This window comes from Centruroides sculpturatus, unplaced genomic scaffold (assembly GCF_000671375.1).
Source record: "Centruroides sculpturatus isolate CEXI.00-Female unplaced genomic scaffold, Cexi_2.0 scaffold424, whole genome shotgun sequence".
Taxonomy (NCBI): domain Eukaryota; kingdom Metazoa; phylum Arthropoda; class Arachnida; order Scorpiones; family Buthidae; genus Centruroides; species Centruroides sculpturatus.
This window is the reverse complement of record NW_019384695.1, coordinates 205297-227788: the sequence shown is the minus strand read 5'-3', so window position 1 is coordinate 227788 and position 22492 is coordinate 205297. Positions and strand designations below refer to the sequence as shown.

Genomic DNA, 22492 nt, shown 5'->3' with positions numbered 1-22492 from the left:
CGTTTAAGAATTTTTAGATGATTGTGTTTACTAAATAATTAAAAACATTAAAATATTAGTATATACATATACAGTACAATGTGTACGTAGTTTATTCATCGACCTCCTTTCATACTTTCATCGACCCCGTTGGGAATTCCTGGATTAGATCAATGCTGTTTCTAAGTGACTAATTTCTTCTATTAAAATCAATTTGAAATTTTCATTTAAAATATAATTTAAATATATAAACATTTTATATTTGTAATTATCCCAAGCTTATGTTTCATATAGCATAGANAGGATGCGTTTTAACTAGTTAAAACTAGTTTATACTGGATGTGTTTGTTAAAACCCGTTTTGTCTAGTTAAAACTAGAATTTACTGCTAGTCAAAAATGAACTTGAGTTAGAACTAGCTTTAACTAGACAAAACGGGTTTTAACAAAGACATTTAGTATAAACTAGTTTCAACTAGACAAAACGGGTTTTAACAAAGACATTTCGTATAAACTAGTTTCAACTAGTTAAAACGCGTTCTAACTAAAAACGGGTTTTGACTGTAACAGATACAAATTGAAAACTGATATATAAGATCCATGATTTTGTGGCAGTTTGCCAAGTAAAGTGATGCAGTCCAATCTATCGCCAGTTAAATTTATTTAAGTTTTGTCTTTAATAAATAAATATTTCGTTAAATAATGAGAAAATTTATTTTAAATGTTTCATAAACTTTTGTTAATATAAATATATGAAATAAAATTCAAAATTTTCAATTTTAAAACTATAAATAGAAAGTTTTTCTTTTTCTTTCTTTCTTTTATTACAAAACAAAAACGCATGTCATACCATTCATCGATAAGTAAATGTTGACTTTAGTTCAATATTAAGTAAAAAAAAAAGGTAGTCGAAGAAAAAGTAAATTTTATCGATTTTTAACTTTTAAAAGTTAAATTACAAGTCTATAATGAAGTATTTTAGAAATTTAATTTATTATTATTAAAATTGAAACCAAAATATAAACATACGGTAAAAATCATACATTTTGCTGATTAGCATGTTCTCTGAATCTATGAAGATAGTGTAATTTCTAATTACTTTAATTTCAATCTCCTCATACGATTTTCTTATTCCTCTACATCTACTCCTTTATTCCTGAATCTTGCGCGCACAATCTCTTACGACATATCTTGTCAACTAATTAGCGATATAATTTAACATACACCGAAATTATTTTTACCTGTTTTCATTAGATTGACACATTGAATAAAAAATTTAAGTTTCGAAACATTAAACGCCACCATAAAAGCGTTTCGAGATAAGTTATCTTCCTCTCCGTATGGTTACAAAATGATTTAACATATTCCTCAGTGAACGTGATGCTTAGTCTTTCAATAGAATCATCTTCCTTCTGCCCATCGAAACTCCTTAATTTCCCAGGGCGAACACCGAAATAGGCTAACTTAAGATTCTGCCTTATAGTGATTAAGGAACTACTTATCCCAATGGTTGTGTTGACATGTCTACCAATTCAGAGTTCATAGGCTAAAGGAAATGGTTCAATTCTCATCCAAATAAATGAAACTTTTTAATAGTTCAATAAAGAAAAAAAAAAAATAGACAAAGCTTACAAATAAGGAAAAAATGTAATTAAAAACGTGATTTGAATTATACCTTGTTATTTTCTTACTTTTAAATACAATTTGATAAAATTATTTTCGATGATAAGATGCATTTACATGTGTTTAACTATAATTTAACGCAAGTGTAGTTGAATAATGTTGAAGTATTATCTAATGATCCGATATTTAACAAGTGGAAATACTCGATTTTCAGTTTGTAAATATTATAGAAAATTTGTTATGGAGTGGTTAGCTAATTCGGCAAATTCTCCCGAAATTCAGAAACAAAATTTACTTCTAAAAATGAACAAATATAACATGTTATTACTTATTTAAAATTTTTAAATAAATAATACTTTTTAAATTTCAATTCTAAAACACCATTAACGTAAAAAAAATGAAAGGCNTATGGAGTGGTTAGCTAATTCGGCAAATTCTCCCGAAATTCAGAAACAAAATTTACTTCTAAAAATGAACAAATATAACATGTTATTACTTATTTAAAATTTTTAAATAAATAATACTTTTTAAATTTCAATTCTAAAACACCATTAACGTAAAAAAAAATGAAAGGCCATTCTTCACTAATCAAGCAAATAATATTAGAAACTTAGTAGGATAATAATTGAGGCCTCAAATCTGCCTGAAGTATATACAGTGAACTCTCAAAGGACTGAGTTAAATCATTCGCTATTGAAAGAGTTCATATTTTAGGAAGATTTATACTGCAGGAAATAATTGTAAAGTAATAAAAATGGGAAGAGTTGTAAACAGGCTAAAGTATTCTACTGTTTTGTGTATAAATAATTAATTATAAAAACGAATATTTNAAATATATAAACATTTTATATTTGTAATTATCCCAAGCTTATGTTTCATATAGCATAGATTATATTGTCTATGTTTAACAAACATAAAAAGAATTGTTTACATTGAAATCAATGTACAGAATATATGGATTTTAAAATTTTAATTTACGAATTATAAAGTAACTATTAATATTTGAACTTTAAAAAATTTGTTTAGATAAGATTATAAAACTAATATTAACGCTCTTAACCTTCGATATGTGCTGATACATATCGGTTCTGGAACTAAAGATATAAGCTAAGCCGTCATCAATCTAGTTTTAGTAACACTCCACTTCACATAGATCGTCGCGTACTTGTAAAATTGGTTTAAGACACATGTGTCGATAAAATTTAAAAAAAGAAAGAAAAAAAAAACACACACACATTCTATTTTAAACTTTGTAAAATTTTATATAAAAATTAAAATTATTTTTCCTTGATTATTTGGATACAAATTGAAAACTGATATATAAGATCCATGNAATATAATATTTGCCATTTTATTAACAAAAAATAACATATTTTTTCTGTTATGCAAATGGATTTATGTTATTTCAGTTTTGTTTAGGAAAAAATAATAAAATAATTAAGTGGAATATATTTTGTTTTCGTGTAATGTCGTTAAGTTTACTGTAATTATAATTTCTTCGTGGAATTTAAAAAAAAAAAAAAAATTAAGTATTTCGATAATGCTTCTACTGAATTAAAATGGAAAATTTGCTTTTAATAAAAAAAATCTGATGCAGGTTTATTTCACCGGTTCTTTCGTCGTTCTTTGCAGTAAGATTATTATTATAATCATACAAATTTGCATAATCACGCAAATTGAGTTAAAGGAAGTCGTTCATTTAATAGATAAAACTTCGTCTTCTGTGAATAGTTTGCTTTTGTAACAGTGAATATGAGAGAGAGAGAGAGAAATATAAATGAGGCAAAAGTATATATTTAAAATCAGTTCAGGATTTATATTCAGCACTATAGGAATTCTAGATGTAACTATGAAATGGCGAATTATGTGTATAAATTATCATTTACAGAACTCAAGATTTAAATTTAGGATTTATATCCATCGTTTATAATTTATAATTATAAATTATAGAATTCCAAATATGTATAATAAATTTTCTTACTTTTATATTTATATAAAAACAGCTTAGATCGAGGATTTTGGGTCTTTTTCATGTATGGACTTCTCTTAGGAAACTTTTCCATCAATCCCCCCACACTATTTTTTTTATATTTGGAAAGTTTTGCAAATGATAATGAAGCGTTTAAGAATTTTTAGATGATTGTGTTTACTAAATAATTAAAAACATTAAAATATTAGTATATACATATACAGTACAATGTGTACGTAGTTTATTCATCGACCTCCTTTCATACTTTCATCGACCCCGTTGGGAATTCCTGGATTAGATCAATGCTGTTTCTAAGTGACTAATTTCTTCTATTAAAATCAATTTGAAATTTTCATTTAAAATATAATTTAAATATATAAACATTTTATATTTGTAATTATCCCAAGCTTATGTTTCATATAGCATAGATTATATTGTCTATGTTTAACAAACATAAAAAGAATTGTTTACATTGAAATCAATGTACAGAATATATGGATTTTAAAATTTTAATTTACGAATTATAAAGTAACTATTAATATTTGAACTTTAAAAAATTTGTTTAGATAAGATTATAAAACTAATATTAACGCTCTTAACCTTCGATATGTGCTGATACATATCGGTTCTGGAACTAAAGATATAAGCTAAGCCGTCATCAATCTAGTTTTAGTAACACTCCACTTCACATAGATCGTCGCGTACTTGTAAAATTGGTTTAAGACACGTGTGTCGATAAAATTTAAAAAAAGAAAGAAAAAAAAAACACACACACATTCTATTTTAAACTTTGTAAAATTTTATATAAAAATTAAAATTATTTTTCCTTGATTATTTGGATATGTTACAGTCAAAACCCGTTTTTAGTTAGAACGCGTTTTAACTAGTTGAAACTAGTTTATACTAAATGTCTTTGTTAAAACCCGTTTTGTCTAGTTGAAACTAGTTTATACTGAATGTCTTTGTTAAAACCCGTTTTGTCTAGTTGAAACTAGTTTATACTGAATGTCTTTGTTAAAACCCGTTTTGTCTAGTTGAAACTAGTTTATACTGAATGTCTTTGTTAAAACCCGTTTTGTCTAGTTGAAACTAGTTTATACTGAATGTCTTTGTTAAAACCCGTTTTGTCTAGTTGAAACTAGTTTATACTGAATGTCTTTGTTAAAACCCGTTTTGTCTAGTTGAAACTAGTTTATACTGAATGTCTTTGTTAAAACCCGTTTTGTCTAGTTGAAACTAGTTTATACTGAATGTCTTTGTTAAAACCCGTTTTGTCTAGTTGAAACTAGTTTATACTGAATGTCTTTGTTAAAACCCGTTTTGTCTAGTTGAAACTAGTTTATACTGAATGTCTTTGTTAAAACCCGTTTTGTCTAGTTGAAACTAGTTTATACTGAATGTCTTTGTTAAAACCCGTTTTGTCTAGTTGAAACTAGTTTATACTGAATGTCTTTGTTAAAACCCGTTTTGTCTAGTTGAAACTAGTTTATACTGAATGTCTTTGTTAAAACCCGTTTTGTCTAGTTGAAACTAGTTTATACTGAATGTCTTTGTTAAAACCCGTTTTGTCTAGTTGAAACTAGTTTATACTGAATGTCTTTGTTAAAACCCGTTTTGTCTAGTTGAAACTAGTTTATACTGAATGTCTTTGTTAAAACCCGTTTTGTCTAGTTGAAACTAGTTTATACTGAATGTCTTTGTTAAAACCCGTTTTGTCTAGTTGAAACTAGTTTATACTGAATGTCTTTGTTAAAACCCGTTTTGTCTAGTTGAAACTAGTTTATACTGAATGTCTTTGTTAAAACCCGTTTTGTCTAGTTGAAACTAGTTTATACTGAATGTCTTTGTTAAAACCCGTTTTGTCTAGTTGAAACTAGTTTATACTGAATGTCTTTGTTAAAACCCGTTTTGTCTAGTTGAAACTAGTTTATACTGAATGTCTTTGTTAAAACCCGTTTTGTCTAGTTGAAACTAGTTTATACTGAATGTCTTTGTTAAAACCCGTTTTGTCTAGTTGAAACTAGTTTATACTGAATGTCTTTGTTAAAACCCGTTTTGTCTAGTTGAAACTAGTTTATACTGAATGTCTTTGTTAAAACCCGTTTTGTCTAGTTGAAACTAGTTTATACTGAATGTCTTTGTTAAAACCCGTTTTGTCTAGTTGAAACTAGTTTATACTGAATGTCTTTGTTAAAACCCGTTTTGTCTAGTTGAAACTAGTTTATACTGAATGTCTTTGTTAAAACCCGTTTTGTCTAGTTGAAACTAGTTTATACTGAATGTCTTTGTTAAAACCCGTTTTGTCTAGTTGAAACTAGTTTATACTGAATGTCTTTGTTAAAACCCGTTTTGTCTAGTTGAAACTAGTTTATACTGAATGTCTTTGTTAAAACCCGTTTTGTCTAGTTGAAACTAGTTTATACTGAATGTCTTTGTTAAAACCCGTTTTGTCTAGTTGAAACTAGTTTATACTGAATGTCTTTGTTAAAACCCGTTTTGTCTAGTTGAAACTAGTTTATACTGAATGTCTTTGTTAAAACCCGTTTTGTCTAGTTGAAACTAGTTTATACTGAATGTCTTTGTTAAAACCCGTTTTGTCTAGTTGAAACTAGTTTATACTGAATGTCTTTGTTAAAACCCGTTTTGTCTAGTTGAAACTAGTTTATACTGAATGTCTTTGTTAAAACCCGTTTTGTCTAGTTGAAACTAGTTTATACTGAATGTCTTTGTTAAAACCCGTTTTGTCTAGTTGAAACTAGTTTATACTGAATGTCTTTGTTAAAACCCGTTTTGTCTAGTTGAAACTAGTTTATACTGAATGTCTTTGTTAAAACCCGTTTTGTCTAGTTGAAACTAGTTTATACTGAATGTCTTTGTTAAAACCCGTTTTGTCTAGTTGAAACTAGTTTATACTGAATGTCTTTGTTAAAACCCGTTTTGTCTAGTTGAAACTAGTTTATACTGAATGTCTTTGTTAAAACCCGTTTTGTCTAGTTGAAACTAGTTTATACTGAATGTCTTTGTTAAAACCCGTTTTGTCTAGTTGAAACTAGTTTATACTGAATGTCTTTGTTAAAACCCGTTTTGTCTAGTTGAAACTAGTTTATACTGAATGTCTTTGTTAAAACCCGTTTTGTCTAGTTGAAACTAGTTTATACTGAATGTCTTTGTTAAAACCCGTTTTGTCTAGTTGAAACTAGTTTATACTGAATGTCTTTGTTAAAACCCGTTTTGTCTAGTTGAAACTAGTTTATACTGAATGTCTTTGTTAAAACCCGTTTTGTCTAGTTGAAACTAGTTTATACTGAATGTCTTTGTTAAAACCCGTTTTGTCTAGTTGAAACTAGTTTATACTGAATGTCTTTGTTAAAACCCGTTTTGTCTAGTTGAAACTAGTTTATACTGAATGTCTTTGTTAAAACCCGTTTTGTCTAGTTGAAACTAGTTTATACTGAATGTCTTTGTTAAAACCCGTTTTGTCTAGTTGAAACTAGTTTATACTGAATGTCTTTGTTAAAACCCGTTTTGTCTAGTTGAAACTAGTTTATACTGAATGTCTTTGTTAAAACCCGTTTTGTCTAGTTGAAACTAGTTTATACTGAATGTCTTTGTTAAAACCCGTTTTGTCTAGTTGAAACTAGTTTATACTGAATGTCTTTGTTAAAACCCGTTTTGTCTAGTTGAAACTAGTTTATACTGAATGTCTTTGTTAAAACCCGTTTTGTCTAGTTGAAACTAGTTTATACTGAATGTCTTTGTTAAAACCCGTTTTGTCTAGTTGAAACTAGTTTATACTGAATGTCTTTGTTAAAACCCGTTTTGTCTAGTTGAAACTAGTTTATACTGAATGTCTTTGTTAAAACCCGTTTTGTCTAGTTGAAACTAGTTTATACTGAATGTCTTTGTTAAAACCCGTTTTGTCTAGTTGAAACTAGTTTATACTGAATGTCTTTGTTAAAACCCGTTTTGTCTAGTTGAAACTAGTTTATACTGAATGTCTTTGTTAAAACCCGTNGCAGATTATTATTATTATTTTTTTTTTTGAGAAAGTTTAATATAGTAAATGTAAAGTTGCAATATATTTTATTCCTCTTTCTTGAATACTTCCTTCACAATAGCATTTTATGGAAGTTGATCTTAGAATAATCTATTTCCTGATATGGCAGAAAGAATAAAATTACTGTATACGTTAATGTGTTAACCTTGGATGGTAAGACAAAGTCAACAATCTCTCATATTTACTTAAAACAGATCTTCAGAAACAGCCCTTGTTAATCTCATTCCCATTTCTTTTTATGTACAGACCTACATCATACTAAATATAAATTTTATATATGGTAATCGTATGAAAATTATTTTACATATAATGCAAACGCTTTCTAAAACACACATTTGCAGGTATTTAAATCAACATATAACACAATAAATGTAATTGATTTAAATACATACAAACGTATTTAAATCAATTACATTTATTATGTTATATGGTGCATATATGCATATATTTCTATAGGCGTGTATATATGCACATATTTCTATTCTATTATATATACGGTATAGTTTAGTTAGTCCGATTGTTAGTAATTAATAAAGATAAACATCTTTATTAATTAAACAGGTAAGAATCAAACTTCATGTAGCACGTTCTTATTTAAAAAAAAATAAAACAATAAGTTTTGACAAATTTCATCTTTTCAACTATTATTCTGATACCGAAAAAGATTTAGTGTGTAATTTCATTCTTTGCAATTGTTGTCATTGATCAAAGTATCTTGGCGAATTCAAAACTTTGTGATTAAGTTGCTATAGTAAACAATATAAAAGTAGATGTCAATAAACAGTCGGATCTGTATCTAACCGAACAGACTAAATAAGTTCAATGATCAATTAAACATTGTTAAGATAACAAATAGAAAAAGAATTAAAGAACCCATTATTTGTTTTTAAATCCCATTATCAATTTATATACTGTACTAACAAAATAATAAAATGATGCATATGCAAATAACTTGTTAACGGTAAATGTATTTTATTCTTATATCATTTACTGGTAGATTTAATTTAGTTAGATATTAAAAAATTTCCTTTCATCTAATATGCAGTTTTTCCAAAATTTATCTCAAAAATCATTCTGCATCTAATAAAGTGAAAGCCAAGATGAGGGTAAGTCTAGGAGATTTTAATTATTGGCACTAGTCGAAAATCCCAAATGGTTGGCACGGTGATTCCTAAATCAACCAGAATGCTCAGTATCGAGTTACACAGTAGCAACACGAACGTTCTGAAAATAATGTGGTACGTAGAAGTTCAGCAAATGGTCTCACTGAACGAGCTTGTATGTACCATGTGACACTTGACATGTTTGAGTTGCTACTCACAAACTCGAAACGAGACGTTAAGAATGAGATGCTGTATATACATGATTATAAATTATCACAAAGGCAACAAATGAAAATAATGTATATCTATAAAGTTGATGCAAACAGCCTGTGGAAAAATAATTTATGTATTCATCTGGTATGTTCCACTATAATAAACGTTCGAATACAAATATAATCCTGACTAGAACATTAATTAAATGAATAATTCCATATTAGAATTCCACATAAAATAAACTTTTCCCCCTAAATATCTATTGAAGCATCAAATTTTATGCTGCAGGTAATATATAGTAACTTCAAAATTAACATCAGAGCTGAAATTGTTCATTAACTTTGCTTGAAAAATAAAATTCAATGGATTTGAATTCAGAAAATTTCAATAATAAAATTATTCAATTATATTTAGATCATAACCAATAATTTTACTGATTTCACGAAAGCAAATTATTTCAAATTTAATGTTTGCATTCCTAAAATTCAATAGATGAATCATACTTATGCAAATAAATAAAAATTGATTTACGTACAGGACGGTAGAGATTGATCTATTAAGATCATATCAGTTTATGTTAAAACAAAAACAATTAAACCAAACAATCCACATCAAACAATTAATCCGAAGGAAAATATGTGGGCTTCACGAGAGATTAAATCTTTCTTGTTATATCTTTAGGATTTATAGTATTTATAGTACAGTATTAGGATTTATAGTAGAGGATATGAAAGTATTCAGAAATTAATTTGATAAATTACACATTATATGAAAACCAAATTAAATAAAGATATGGAAGCAACTAAATGCAAATCTGGCACACAAATCTCATATTTTATCGATCATCAATATATTCCAAAAATAGATTTTTTAAATTACTGTTTTATTTATTATTGTTTGTTTTAATTAGGGACTACGTTACAGACTTCTAATTTTCATTGATAAGTCATTGCTGAAAAATAAACGAGTTATTCGAGTTAACTACACGAAAAATTGTATGCCTGAACTTTCATATAATAATTATAAGTGTATTTATTTCTAATAACCAGACAATTTTTATAATGTTGTACTCGAACTAATCCAAGAATGCCATTTTTATCTTCGTAAACTGACATATCTTCAGATCCCTTAAATTATCGATGCTTTTTATTCTTAAAAATATAATCTCAAAAGGATTATATATTTTAAAAAACCGTAATTAAAAGACGACTGTTACCAATTCGAAAATAAATTTCAAAAATACATTTAAAAAAAAATTGCAATCTTTGGTTTTCGCTTCAGTACGTGCATTTTAGTAGAGAAGAAGAATTAGAACTTAATGGAGTCGAAGACAATTTGACTGCAAATGGACTTGCAAAAAAAGATTATTATTATTATATCTTATGTCGAATTTTTGTCAAAAGGCACGGCATTAATACATGAAATATCAAGATGTTTCTCTACTTACATTTTTTTAGATTATTTTTATAATAATCTACATGCTTGGATTATTTNAAGTACACCTATTATCATTATGTCAGATTAAACATCTTTTTAAGTTCAAAAAATGGAATACATATTGGAAAATTCCAGCAAAATTGAGTTTTGTAGTACTTATTTTCCTTCCAGTAACCGTTGATAAGTGTAGACTTATTTATATGGCATGTATAATCTCATGATTGAATACTGTGTAATTTGTTATATTTATTTGCATATGTCATAGTCACGTGTTGAAATAAACTTTTGTTTTCTTTCAGAATCTGTCTAGTTTTTCTGGTCACTTCTTGAAATGCTAATCTGGTTTCTGCAGATATTGAAATAGACAAATATTTGTAATGTATAATGACTTATTAGCATATAGCATAAGGCAAAACAGTTAAATGTTTTCTACTTCTGTAAATCCTAACAGGCAGATTCCTGGCTGCGTCAATTTTTTGTTTTGGAGTCTATTTAATTTGTATGTAATACTTATTAGATTGAAAAAATTTGGATACTGTGAGATATAATTATTCAATAGAATTTTATGTGTAGAGAAGATCTATATGCTATAAGAGGTTTCAGTGTTTTTGAACATTTTTTTGTCTAGTGGTCAATAAAAACTGCTGGTAGATTGTCTTTATATAAATAATCTTATGCTATCTTGAACGATATTGACAACTGTCTTCATGTCTCAGTTTGAAATCAGTGGTGGTGTTATATTGGCCACATTTTTTTTTTCTTTTTATAAAAAAAACTAAGGTAAATTAGTCTGATTTGACTTCTTTTTTATGTTGCTTCTTTAGGGATTTTTATTAATTTTCAATAAAAGAAAAAAATTTCACAGTTGTGTGAATATGTTTTTTTTTTTTTTAAACTTGGTTTATAAACAGAATAATATTATAATCTTTCTATGTTTAAAAAAAAAAGCACTTTTGCCTATTTTTTTAAGGCTTGATTGATTAAACATATTCAAATAGAATGATCAATACAATTTTGCAAAAGTATTTTAGAAATTAAAAAATATATTTAAAAGTTGCATTCCAAAATAGAAAAAATTATACTTCATGATGTTAGGATTCCCCATATTTATTTATTTTTAACCTATTTTTATGTATATTTCTCATAAAATTTATTGGCTAGATTGCCAGAAAAATTTTCTGGTCATCCTACCAGGAAAAAGGTCCTGGGAAAACACTGAGTATTTTGATCAGTCTTTATCTTGCTATTATAAAAGCATTAATCTAATGAAAAAATGACATCGGAAATGTCTTAATAAATATCATTTTGATAACTTTTGATCTTTATGACTAAAATCTGATTTAAATCAAGAAGTCAGAAAATGAATGTTGATATTTAATGAATTTTATTTTTGGTGAAATTACGAATGGCTCTTATGTTTTTGAATTTGAAACTTTTAGCAAATTTTAAATTTATTATAATTAGTTACAGATGAAGTTGTTTGAAATAAAATATTACTAAAAATGTTAAAAATGCAGCAGAACTTCATATAACAAATTTCTATTTTATATAATTTTCCATTTAATGAATTTTTGGTGGGATTCTCCTTGTTGAAGTAATTCATCTTAGTTTGATTGTATTTTACAAAATAAAAGAAGGATGAGTTTGTGCAAAAATATGTGAATAATTCTTGAAATATAGCAAATAGTAAACTTATCAGAACCAATTAAGTTATGAGTTAATTGGTTTTGATATCAAGAAAGGTATTTAATACTGTTGTGGTTAAGTTGCAGTTTTAAGATAGGCCTATAGTGCTGCCCATTTCAACTTTTATGAAAATAATGTTGGAAAAAGCAAAAGTGTAATTGTGTATCTTGGGAAAATTTACATTATAAATGAAAGTAATAGTGGCTATAAAAAGAAAGATGTGGCTTGAAGTATAGTATTCTATCAAGTAATTTATTCATGATTTTAAAAATATTAAAACAAATCATGTTCAAGTTTTCTGCAATTATTTGAATTGAGCTATTGGGAATAATTATTAAAATATGACAATGTACAGAAGAAAATTTTGCGAAATTTTACTTAATCGATAAAAATTAGATCCAAATGATAAATTTATAAAAATAAAAATTAAGAAATAAGAAAGAAGTTTAAAGCAACGAATTTATAAGAAATTCAACGTGTTCTAGAAATATTTTATAAAAAATTAAATTCATTAATATTCTTGAAAATTATTACTCATAACTTTAGATCTTTAAATGTTATTTTATATACAACATCCTGAATTTATTTTAAAAACAAAATTCACTTACGTGAAGGAATTACAAATTAATTTTGATGTCTCTTAAATTTTATAAAAATTCGTAAACAAAAATTTCCAGAAATACAACGCAACAAATGATAGTCTTATCAGTCGTGAACTGATGAAAAATATAACATCAACAAAATGGACCTTCGAACATAATTTCACGCAATATTAGAGATAAAATACTCTGAAAAGGAATTCTAGAAAACAGCAACAAAATTTTTGGAATAACTAAAAACATGAAATCAAAACTTAAAAAGATGGATTGCCAATAAAAGCGTTACTGAATTTAACAGCTTCGCACAGATTTTTCGTTATGAAATATTAGGTATGATTAATATATATATATATCAATTGGAAAAAATAAATTTATCCTCACGTAGTTGGGCATTACTTCTATCTCTCTTATCGTCGATAAAAAAGTATCAAGTCTGACGATCTAAGTTGAAGGACGTAGTTCATTGCCGTTTAAACGGTTTCTTCGTAAACTAAGCGAATTTCGAAATTTACAACTTTGCCAAAAAAATTCGGGAAGCAATGATCTTTGCCAAAACGCAAAATTTTTATTTTTTTGCAATAAACTGTATTAAAATTAAATCCTCCTCGAGTTGGAGTGACGAATACGAAGCGCTCTAATGAGTTAAAACTCGGGGAAAAAGTATCGCTCTTAAGTTTTCAATCGGATGAAGTAGAAGAGTGATATATAAACCAAACCATAGTCACTAATGATGAAAAGATTTTTTTTTAAATGGTAATCAGTACACTACATAGTTTAATTCGACTGGAATTTTGCCAGCATGGTAAATCAGTTGAGGCCACACCTGGTTACCAATATCTTTTACTGGAATATCGAACACTGATAAAAGTCGACGGTGCTTATAAAAGCGTCACACAAATGAATATTCACGATGCAATGAGTTTATACAGCGGGAATTTATATGCAAATCACGGTTTTCCCTTAAAAAAGATGGAAAACATCCCAATCGCACGCGTGCGGAAATTATTAATAGTAAGCGAAATATTCATCAAACTAGAAAGGATCAAAAATTGATTTCTTTCATTCAAACTCCTTTAATAATAAATACGCCTTTTATTTTTATATTAAATTTAAATTATTTTGAAATTTTATCGACTTATTAACCGAAGAACTATTATGTATATATATTTTAACGCAACGAATTAAGAAAATGTTAAAACTCGATCGAGAATGAATAATTTATTTAAGCCGTGGCCGGGACAGTTGGCGAATAGTTGACGAATTAGGTTAGTGCGAACGACGGAGGAGTCATTGAAACTGGACACCCGACATTCATAATGTTAATCAAATGAGATAAATATTAAGAATCTCCATCATCCCTATAGAGCGGCACTCACCTCACTTTCATCGTCGTTGCGGACACATAAACATGCAGCTCTCCTTCGAAATCCATCTTCGTCGTATGTCCTTGTCGAATTTGGTTTCTCTTTCACCATTTCAGACGAGATAGATTGAATATTCGACAAATTGTAAGCAAATTTTCACCAGATTTGGGAGCGAGTCATCTTCTATCCGTCTGTTTGACCGCCGGTTGTAAAACCAATCGATTTCTCCGAGCTACGGTGCGAGAGTTCGCTAACCTCGTTCCTGCGATTCCCGATGGCTTAATGGCATCTGCGTCCTAGAGCTCGCTAATTATATTTCCTCAACACCTACACTTTAAATCTTTACTTATCATGATTGTGATTATTTATTAATCGTCACACGTCTTTATCTCTTATGATATTGGAGATTTAACTGCTCCGCACTCGACTGATCAGCTGTGAGGGCTTTCGTTATAGATAGTCAAGTTAAATTCGATTGGATGTTTTTGTACACGTGATTGCAGTCGGACAAATGGTGACATCCGTGACTTTCCGAAAGTTAGCCAATAACAGAATGGCTTACTTAGTTTAAAGAAAATACTTAAGAATCCTGTCATTGGTTAGATTTTTTGTATTTATTATTTAAAATATTTATAAATATTTTTTAAAATATGTAATATAATTTATTAATGTAGTTTAAAGTTTTAATTACTGAATCACATGATTTGTAAACTACTAATAATAGCTGAATATTGATCAATGTCAAAGAAACATTTGTATTTTGTCCAATAACGAATTGACTGACGTCACTTTTAAACGATCAGCTGATCGTCCGCCATTGCCTCTAATAATCCCTCATCCCTCTCATCTTTCGATGAACATTGACTGGAAATGGGATTTAGTTACGATAAGAGATGGTAGGTTAACAATAAATAGTAAACCGTTTATTCTTTGTTATACGATAAGTTTAAGCAACAAAAACGTACAAAAGTGCATCGAGCTATTTATAGTAAGGCAATTTCACAAATCATGAAAAGATAACATTGTTCATTCAGATATATTTTTCGCGCAGTTTTTCCATTGATTGATTTTTTTAAAATAATATATAAAATATAACGTGAAAACATATACATGATTGGATAGTTTAACTTTTAATAACACAACTTTTCGAGATTTTTCGTTTGACATCTGAAGGTAGTCTTAACCCCTTTTTATGTAAAGAGTAATTCCAAATGATTGCGATTTCTGGTAATTAATTTGTTTAAATGTGATAAGTTACTCTTATATTTTGCTTTTATGAAATATAAGAAAAGTGAATATATATATATAATACACTGTATATATATATATACAGTATATTATAATATATATAATATACTGTGTATATATATATACAGTGTATTATATATTTCATAATATTGTTTTAAACAATAAAAATATTACTTGAAAACAGTATTTGATTAAAAAAGAAAATAATAATGAAATCTACTTCATATGTTTCACACTCAGATGCATTATTCAATTGTCCAAAAAGCTTTATTGCAAATTTAAGAAACCAAATGTGAAGTATTTCTTGAAACAAATAATTGTGTATTTTTATCTGATAAAAAAAAAAAGGTAACACAGTAAGGGATTTTTTATTAAAAAATGTTTCTTTATTTAGTTTCTTAAATGTGCAATTAAACTGCTTAAATTTCATTATTTTACAAATAAAGAAAACAAATTTGTTTCAGTAAACAGATGATCTTTAATATGGTTAATTATTATTATAGATTCTAAATATTATAAGTTCTATTAAATTGGTTTTTATTCAATTTAATATTTATATAGATCTGCAAATTGAATACAGTTTTTTTTTTAATCCCAATAAAACTATAATTTAGTTTATTTTGATAATTGGCATAAATAAACTATATTAACTACCTTTGCAGTAACAAAATAATAACGCATCACATTTGGCAATGATGATGCAGTGACATGGAACAAGTTCATTAGCATTAGATCAACAGTTTGCAAGTCATAGTTGTGAGTAACATGTTTCACGAATGTTAAAATGTTTTATTTTATATTATCTTAATGTTATAGTAAAGCAATAACTTATAATTAGGCCTATTTTGTGACATCATATTTATTTACTTAAATTTCAAGTATTTTAATTCTAAATGATATCTCTATTAGAAAGAATATTTTAAAAGTAAGCATATCATGATAAACTTAACTTCTTCTGTCATCTCTTAAAACAACTATAATTATTGTTTAATATGAGTAATCTTATCATGTAAAAAATGTTAATATATTAACTTCTAATACAGTTTTTAAAATTATTATATTAAATCTTTTCATATAAAAATATACTTTTTGAAATCTTCTCTTGTCATGCATGAAAACTAAAAATTGTAATTATAATATATTATATTGCATGCACAATATAATAATTGTAATTATGCATGAAAAGTATTATATAATGATAAACAATTGTTGTTTATAAAATAAAAGACTTTGAATTAAAATTGATGATTTATCACATGATTTATTGCTATACAATTGTATCAGAGAAAATACAATAGTAAAATGAAAATATTTTGTTTTTAATTGATAAAGATTAAAAATTTGGATAAAAATTATCAATTGTAATTGTCAATAATCAAATAAATAGAATAGAAATAAATTCACCTTTGGCTTGGATTCTATTTATTTAATTGTTGACCTCCTTTACCTTCTATTTATTTAATTCTATTAAAGTTACATTCTGATGAAAAATGATTAAATATTATCATCATTTGACAAAATATGATTGTTATATAAGATAAGATGTATTGAAGAAATTAAATACTAATTTATAATTTAAATATTTTGAATAAAGTTATTAAATGTAATTGATATTTAAATTTCAAAATATTAAAAGATATATTTTCTGATTTAGCTTTTTTTTTTTTTTTTCCTTGTTTTTATAAATTTTTAATAAATTTAATGTCAAATATGTTGAAAAGACTTAAATACCTTTTTAAGTTATAATTTAACTTATAATTAATTTATAATGAAAAAAACAAAATATTATATATAATATACATCTATATACCATACTATATGGATATAAAACATAACTTTTGTCCAAAAACAAGGTTCAAAAAATTTCCCTACATCATTATATGAAGTTTGATTGCCCTTAAGATAATGAGTTTCCCAAAAAAACCATTGGTAGGCTACAGGTAATCTTCACCTAGCACAAGTCTTAAATAGCTTGACACTAAAACTATTTTGTGTTACCAGTATATATGATTTGCATGTGCTGATATTCATGGTTAACAGGTACTTTAATTATAAAAGATTTTTGCTAAAGCAGAGCAGTTTTTTTATGTATTCATACAGAGTATTTTATTGGTAATTTTAATTGTAAACTTTCTTTTTTCCCTGATAAATAAAAGTGTGCATTCTAATTTTATTTTCTGTTTAACCAGAATATAGTAAAATATTCTTGGGATTGAATGCCAAAGGTGCAGGATGGCTTAAATACATTAAATACTTTTTTCTTAAACCCCCATTTTAACACAAAATATTTATCTTATATGCCATAAAGTATGGTATGGTTTTTTTTAAGTATGGTATTTTAACAATAAAAAGACAAAAATTAAATATATTTTCCTATTATAATGAGACGATTATATTATCACTTGTATTAAAACTTCTAATTTAACACAGTTATGCTATTTCTAAAGAAAAACTATGAATAATAGTATGAAATACTTTTTCTCAAAAATGAAATATAATAAAATTCATGGAAGAGACAGGTTTTACAAATATTTAGGATTCCAACAGGCCAAACTCACAGAACATGCACAAATAATATAAAGACTAACAAAATAATACAACAGCATATTAAACTCAATGTAAACAACACATCATTCCAGTATTCATATATATTCATTCGGAGTTATACATTGGACTCAAAGCAGTAACTCTTGCAGACATAAACAGTAAGCCATTAAAATTAAACAACATAGACCTGTATCTAATGCAGTACTACTCAAAACTTATAGAAATCATTAGACAGACTTGGACCCAGAAGGAGCTCCATAGTTGGCATTCTAATTGATGTCAGCCAGGATCAATGTTGACAGAACTACATCAAACTGCTGGCTGACTCTTTGGATAGACAGAAGGGTCATGATTTCCATACAAGACCAAATCAAATACAAGAAACTACAAGAAATACATCTTAAAAGACAACACTCATTGACAACACTTTGTAGGAAATCCCACATTATGTATAAGACTATACAACACATCACATTAGGTTGCAAGCTTTTAACACAAGCTGAGTCTGAGTACTTTGATATAACTAAGTAGCATCAAAAGCTTGCATCAAAATATAAAACATTAAAAGCTTGCAAACAAACACAAACTATTACACAGCCAGGAACCATATTACAAATTCATGCTTCAGATGGTTGTAGAAAATAAGACACGCAAGATATGCTATGACTAAACCATAATTGCAGACAAAACAATACATCACCAGTCTCAGACTGGTAACATAGATAAATAAAACAAAATTAAATACATAATAAACATAGCTGTGTCAATCACCCATAACATTTAAAATTTATACATCTGAAAAAATTAATAAATAGAACTTGCCCATGAAATAAAGTGAGTATCTGTGGAGGTACTTATTGTACCATTAGTCCTTTCTTGCACAAGCATATTACTATATACATTCACTACACAAGTCTCAAAACATTAGGGCTTAACAGAAAGACATATCATCCTACAGAAATCTGCCATACTGAACATGTCACACAGTTAGGAAATTCTTAAACACAGATACATATGCAAACAGTGCATAAACAAAACATTTTTTTTTACTAGTTATTTCTTGACTTTGGCCCAGCATGGCACTAGTATACTATATATTCCATGTGGGAAACATTCCAACAACACATTAGTATGATTATTATGTGTTGGGTTTAGTGGGTTATACTCGGTACACACCGGTGGCTGTGTACTATGCCGGACCAGAGTCAAAGCATAGCAACCAAAACAAAACTAAAATTAAATGTGTGTGTCAGTGTCAGTGTCTGTATTAAGGAATTTCCTACCAATATATCATTATTATGTGTTGGGTTTAGTGGGTTATACTCGGTACACACCGGTGGCTGAGTACTATGCCGGACCAGAGTCAAGGCATAGCAACCAAAACAAAACTAAAATTAAATGTGTGTGTCAGTGTCTGTATTAAGGAATTTCCTAACAATATGGCATGTATTCAATATAGTGGCCTTCTGTAGTGTGATGTATGTATTTCTACTCAATTGTAATGTTCCCAGGCTTTTGTGTAGCGTGTGTGGTATCACACCTGTACAGGAGAGAACAACAGGTACAATAAGCACCCTATCCATCCTCCACAGATGCCTTATTTCCTGGGCGAGTTCTGTGTACTTGCTAATTTTTTCAGTGCATGTGTTTTGTACATTGTGAGTGTTTGGAATGGCTATGTCTATAATGTATGTGATTTTATTGTGTTTGTCAATGAGTGTGATGTCTGGTCTGTTGTGGTAAATTGTTTTATCTGTGATTATGGCTCTGTCGTAGTACATTTTGTGCGTGTTGTTTTCCAATACTGTCTGTGGAATATACTTGTAGTATGGTTCGTGGATGTCTGCCAATTTGTGTTTCTTTGCAAGCTCTTGGTGTATTATATTTGCTACTTGATTGTGTCTATGTAAGTAATCTGTCTGTGCCAAGAGCTTGCAACCAGAAGTGATGTGTTGTATAGTTTCTGGCATGATGTGACATTTTCTGCATGTGTCATTTGTGAGTGTTGTATCTTTGAGTATGTGTTTTCTGTAGTTTTTAGTATTTATGACCTGATCCTGTATGGCAATCATGAATCCTTCCGTCTCCCCAAAGAGGCATCCCCGATCTAACCAGCTGTTTGACGCAGTTTTGTCAACAAAATCCTGGGCCAGGTCGTAAGGATGCCTGCCATGGAGAGCCTTTTGAGCCCATGATTGCTTAATGTTGTCTATGCTTTTTATATGTTGTGTCATGTCTGTATGTTGTGAGTGTAAGTTTAATGGTGTGTTATTTGAGTCTGCTAGAGTTACTGCTTTATGTAACTGTGATGTTTCTTGTTTCTTGTAGAAAAACTCTCGCAGTGACTGTATTTGTTTGTAGTGAAGGTTAACTATGTCAATCAGGCCACGTCCGCCTTCTTTACGTGGAAGGGTTAATCTTTCTGTGGCGGATTTAGGATGATGTTGTTTATGCTTAGTAAGTGTTGTTCTTGTTTTCCTTTGGAGTTGCTCGAGATCTGTGTGAGTCCAATGTATAACTCCAAAAGAGTATGTGAGTACTGGGATGACATATGTGTTTATTGCTTTAACTGTGTGTTTTGCATTTAACTGTGTTCTAAGTATAGCGTTTAACCTACTTTGGTATTCTTTAATTAATCGTTGCTTTATTTGTGTATGTTCTGTTAGTTTGGCCTGTTGGAATCCTAAGTACTTGTAGAACTCGCCCTCTTCCATGGATTCAATAACGTCTCCATTTCCAAGTGCAAAATCTTCTTTCTTCAGGATTCCTTTTTCTATGTGAAGTTTTTTGCATTTGTCTAGGCCAAACTCCATTTGTATGTCCTTAGTGTATGAATGTGTGATTTGTAGGAGTTGATGAAGTTGTTTTTGTGTGGATGCATAAAGTTTTATGTCGTCCATGTACATGAGATGTGAGAGTGTAAACTGTGTTGTTTTTTCGTGTCTGATATTGTAGCCGTATTGCGTGTTGTTTAACATGTTGGATAATGGATTCAGGGCTAGGCAGAACCAGAGAGGACTCAAGGAATCTCCTTGAAAAATTCCTCGCCTAATGAATATTTCGTTTGTTTGTATGGAAGTGTTACTAACCCTGAGATGTAGTGTTGTTCTCCAGTGCTGCATAGTGTTTTCGAAGAATGCAATGAGTGATGGATGTATTTTGTACATGTGTAGAATATGTAGCAGCCAACTGTGTGGAACACTGTCGAATGCTTTTCTGTAGTCTATATATGCCATGTGTATGTTTCTGTGTTGTTTGTGTGCTTGCCGTAGAATGACTGAATCTATGAGTAACTGTTCTTTGCATCCCCTGTGATTTCTACGGCAACCTTTTTGTTGTTCTGTAAGAATGTCGTGTTCTTCAACATGTTTGTATATTTTGTTTGTGATACAGGATGTCAATAATTTGTAGAGTGTTGGAAGACATGTAATTGGTCTGTATTGTGTGGGGTCTGTGGTTTTGTTGTTTTTAGGTTTCATGTAGGTAATGCCCCGAGTAAGAAATTTTGGCATGTCTTGTGGATTGATGATGATGTGTGTTAGATGTTTAGCTAGTTCCTGGTGCAGTGATGTAAACTTTTTGTACCAGAAATTGTGAATGTTGTCTACACCAGGTGTCTTCCAGTTGTGTGTTCTGTTAACAGCGTAGCGAATGTCGTGTATGTTTATTTCAGCACAGGGCATAGTTGGTATGTTATGCAAGTTTCTGTTCTCCTCCTTGATCCAGCCTGCATCAGCATTGTGTGTAACAGCATTGGACCAAAGAGAAGACCAATAAGTTGTGAGTTCTTCTTCTGTTGGTGTGCCACTGTGCTGTGTATCAGTGTTTGTTTTGGTACTGATTTGTCTGTAGAAAAGTTTTTCATTGTTTGTGAATAATTTATTTTGTTGTTTTCGTAGTGTACATGTTTTGTATCGTTTGAGTCTACGTGCTTTGGCTGCGAGTTTTTGTTTTAGTGTATCGATGTATTCTGTAATGTGTGTGTTGTGATGTTCATGTTTTGTGTGTGTTTTAATTTTCTTGAAAATGTTTTTGAGTTGTTTCTTTAATTTGGGTGTTATGTTGTTTTTAGTGTATTGTGTCAGCCTGCCTAATTGCTGTCTAATGTCATTTATTTGTGTTTCTATTCTTCTCTGCCAGGCAGGCTTGTGATAGAATTGTGTTTTGTGTGTGTCTGTCTGTGAGTGTATTTTCAGTCCATGGTGTGTTACTACTGTGACTGCCCCAGCATAAACTAATGTATGAATGTCTGAGAGTGTAGAAATTGAATGAATGTAGTTTGGTAGTAAGTGAGTGTTTACATAATTTAGTGTTTTTCCTACTACCTTTGACGTGTTGATTTTCGGTATTCGTGGTCTTTGTGTGGGATCTGTACCTGTATATTTAGTGAGTGTTTCCTGAAATATAAGTGAGAGTGTATTAACTAATTCTATGTCTACGTTATCAGTGATGGATGGGGAAGTGCCTGCAGTATCATTAGTGGTACTTGTTGTGTGTGTGCTGTAATCAGTGCTTGTTGCTGGATTATCCTGACAGGTTACGTGATCTTCATTAATGTTAAATGTTTCTGTCTGTTGATGTATTTGATCAGCAACCTGTTGTTTGATAAGTTCAAGTGTTGTTTGTGGGATAAGGTTGTTGTGTATAATTGTTCTTTTTTGATCAACAA

At 28.9% G+C, this 22492-nt stretch overlaps 2 protein-coding genes across 3 annotated transcripts in view; one reads left to right on the top strand and one right to left on the bottom strand.

Annotated features, from left to right (window-relative positions):
• Positions 1-14548, bottom strand: part of LOC111627423 (diphosphoinositol polyphosphate phosphohydrolase 1-like) — a 73549-nt gene extending 59001 nt beyond the window's left edge. The window contains exon 1 of the mRNA XM_023370988.1: positions 14041-14548. Coding sequence (XP_023226756.1) covers positions 14041-14139 — 99 coding nt within the window. The 5' untranslated portion in view covers positions 14140-14548. The remainder of the gene's footprint in view (positions 1-14040) is intronic.
• Positions 14549-14776: 228 nt separating this feature from the next.
• Positions 14777-22492, top strand: part of LOC111627421 (inositol hexakisphosphate kinase 1-like) — a 41508-nt gene continuing 33792 nt past the window's right edge. Inside the window, exons 1-2 of one of the 2 annotated variants that reach the window (XM_023370986.1) lie at positions 14777-14924; positions 15939-16032. The gene's annotated coding sequence lies outside the window, so the exon portion shown is untranslated. The remainder of the gene's footprint in view (positions 14925-15938; positions 16033-22492) is intronic. The other variant, XM_023370987.1, reaches the window with a different exon arrangement.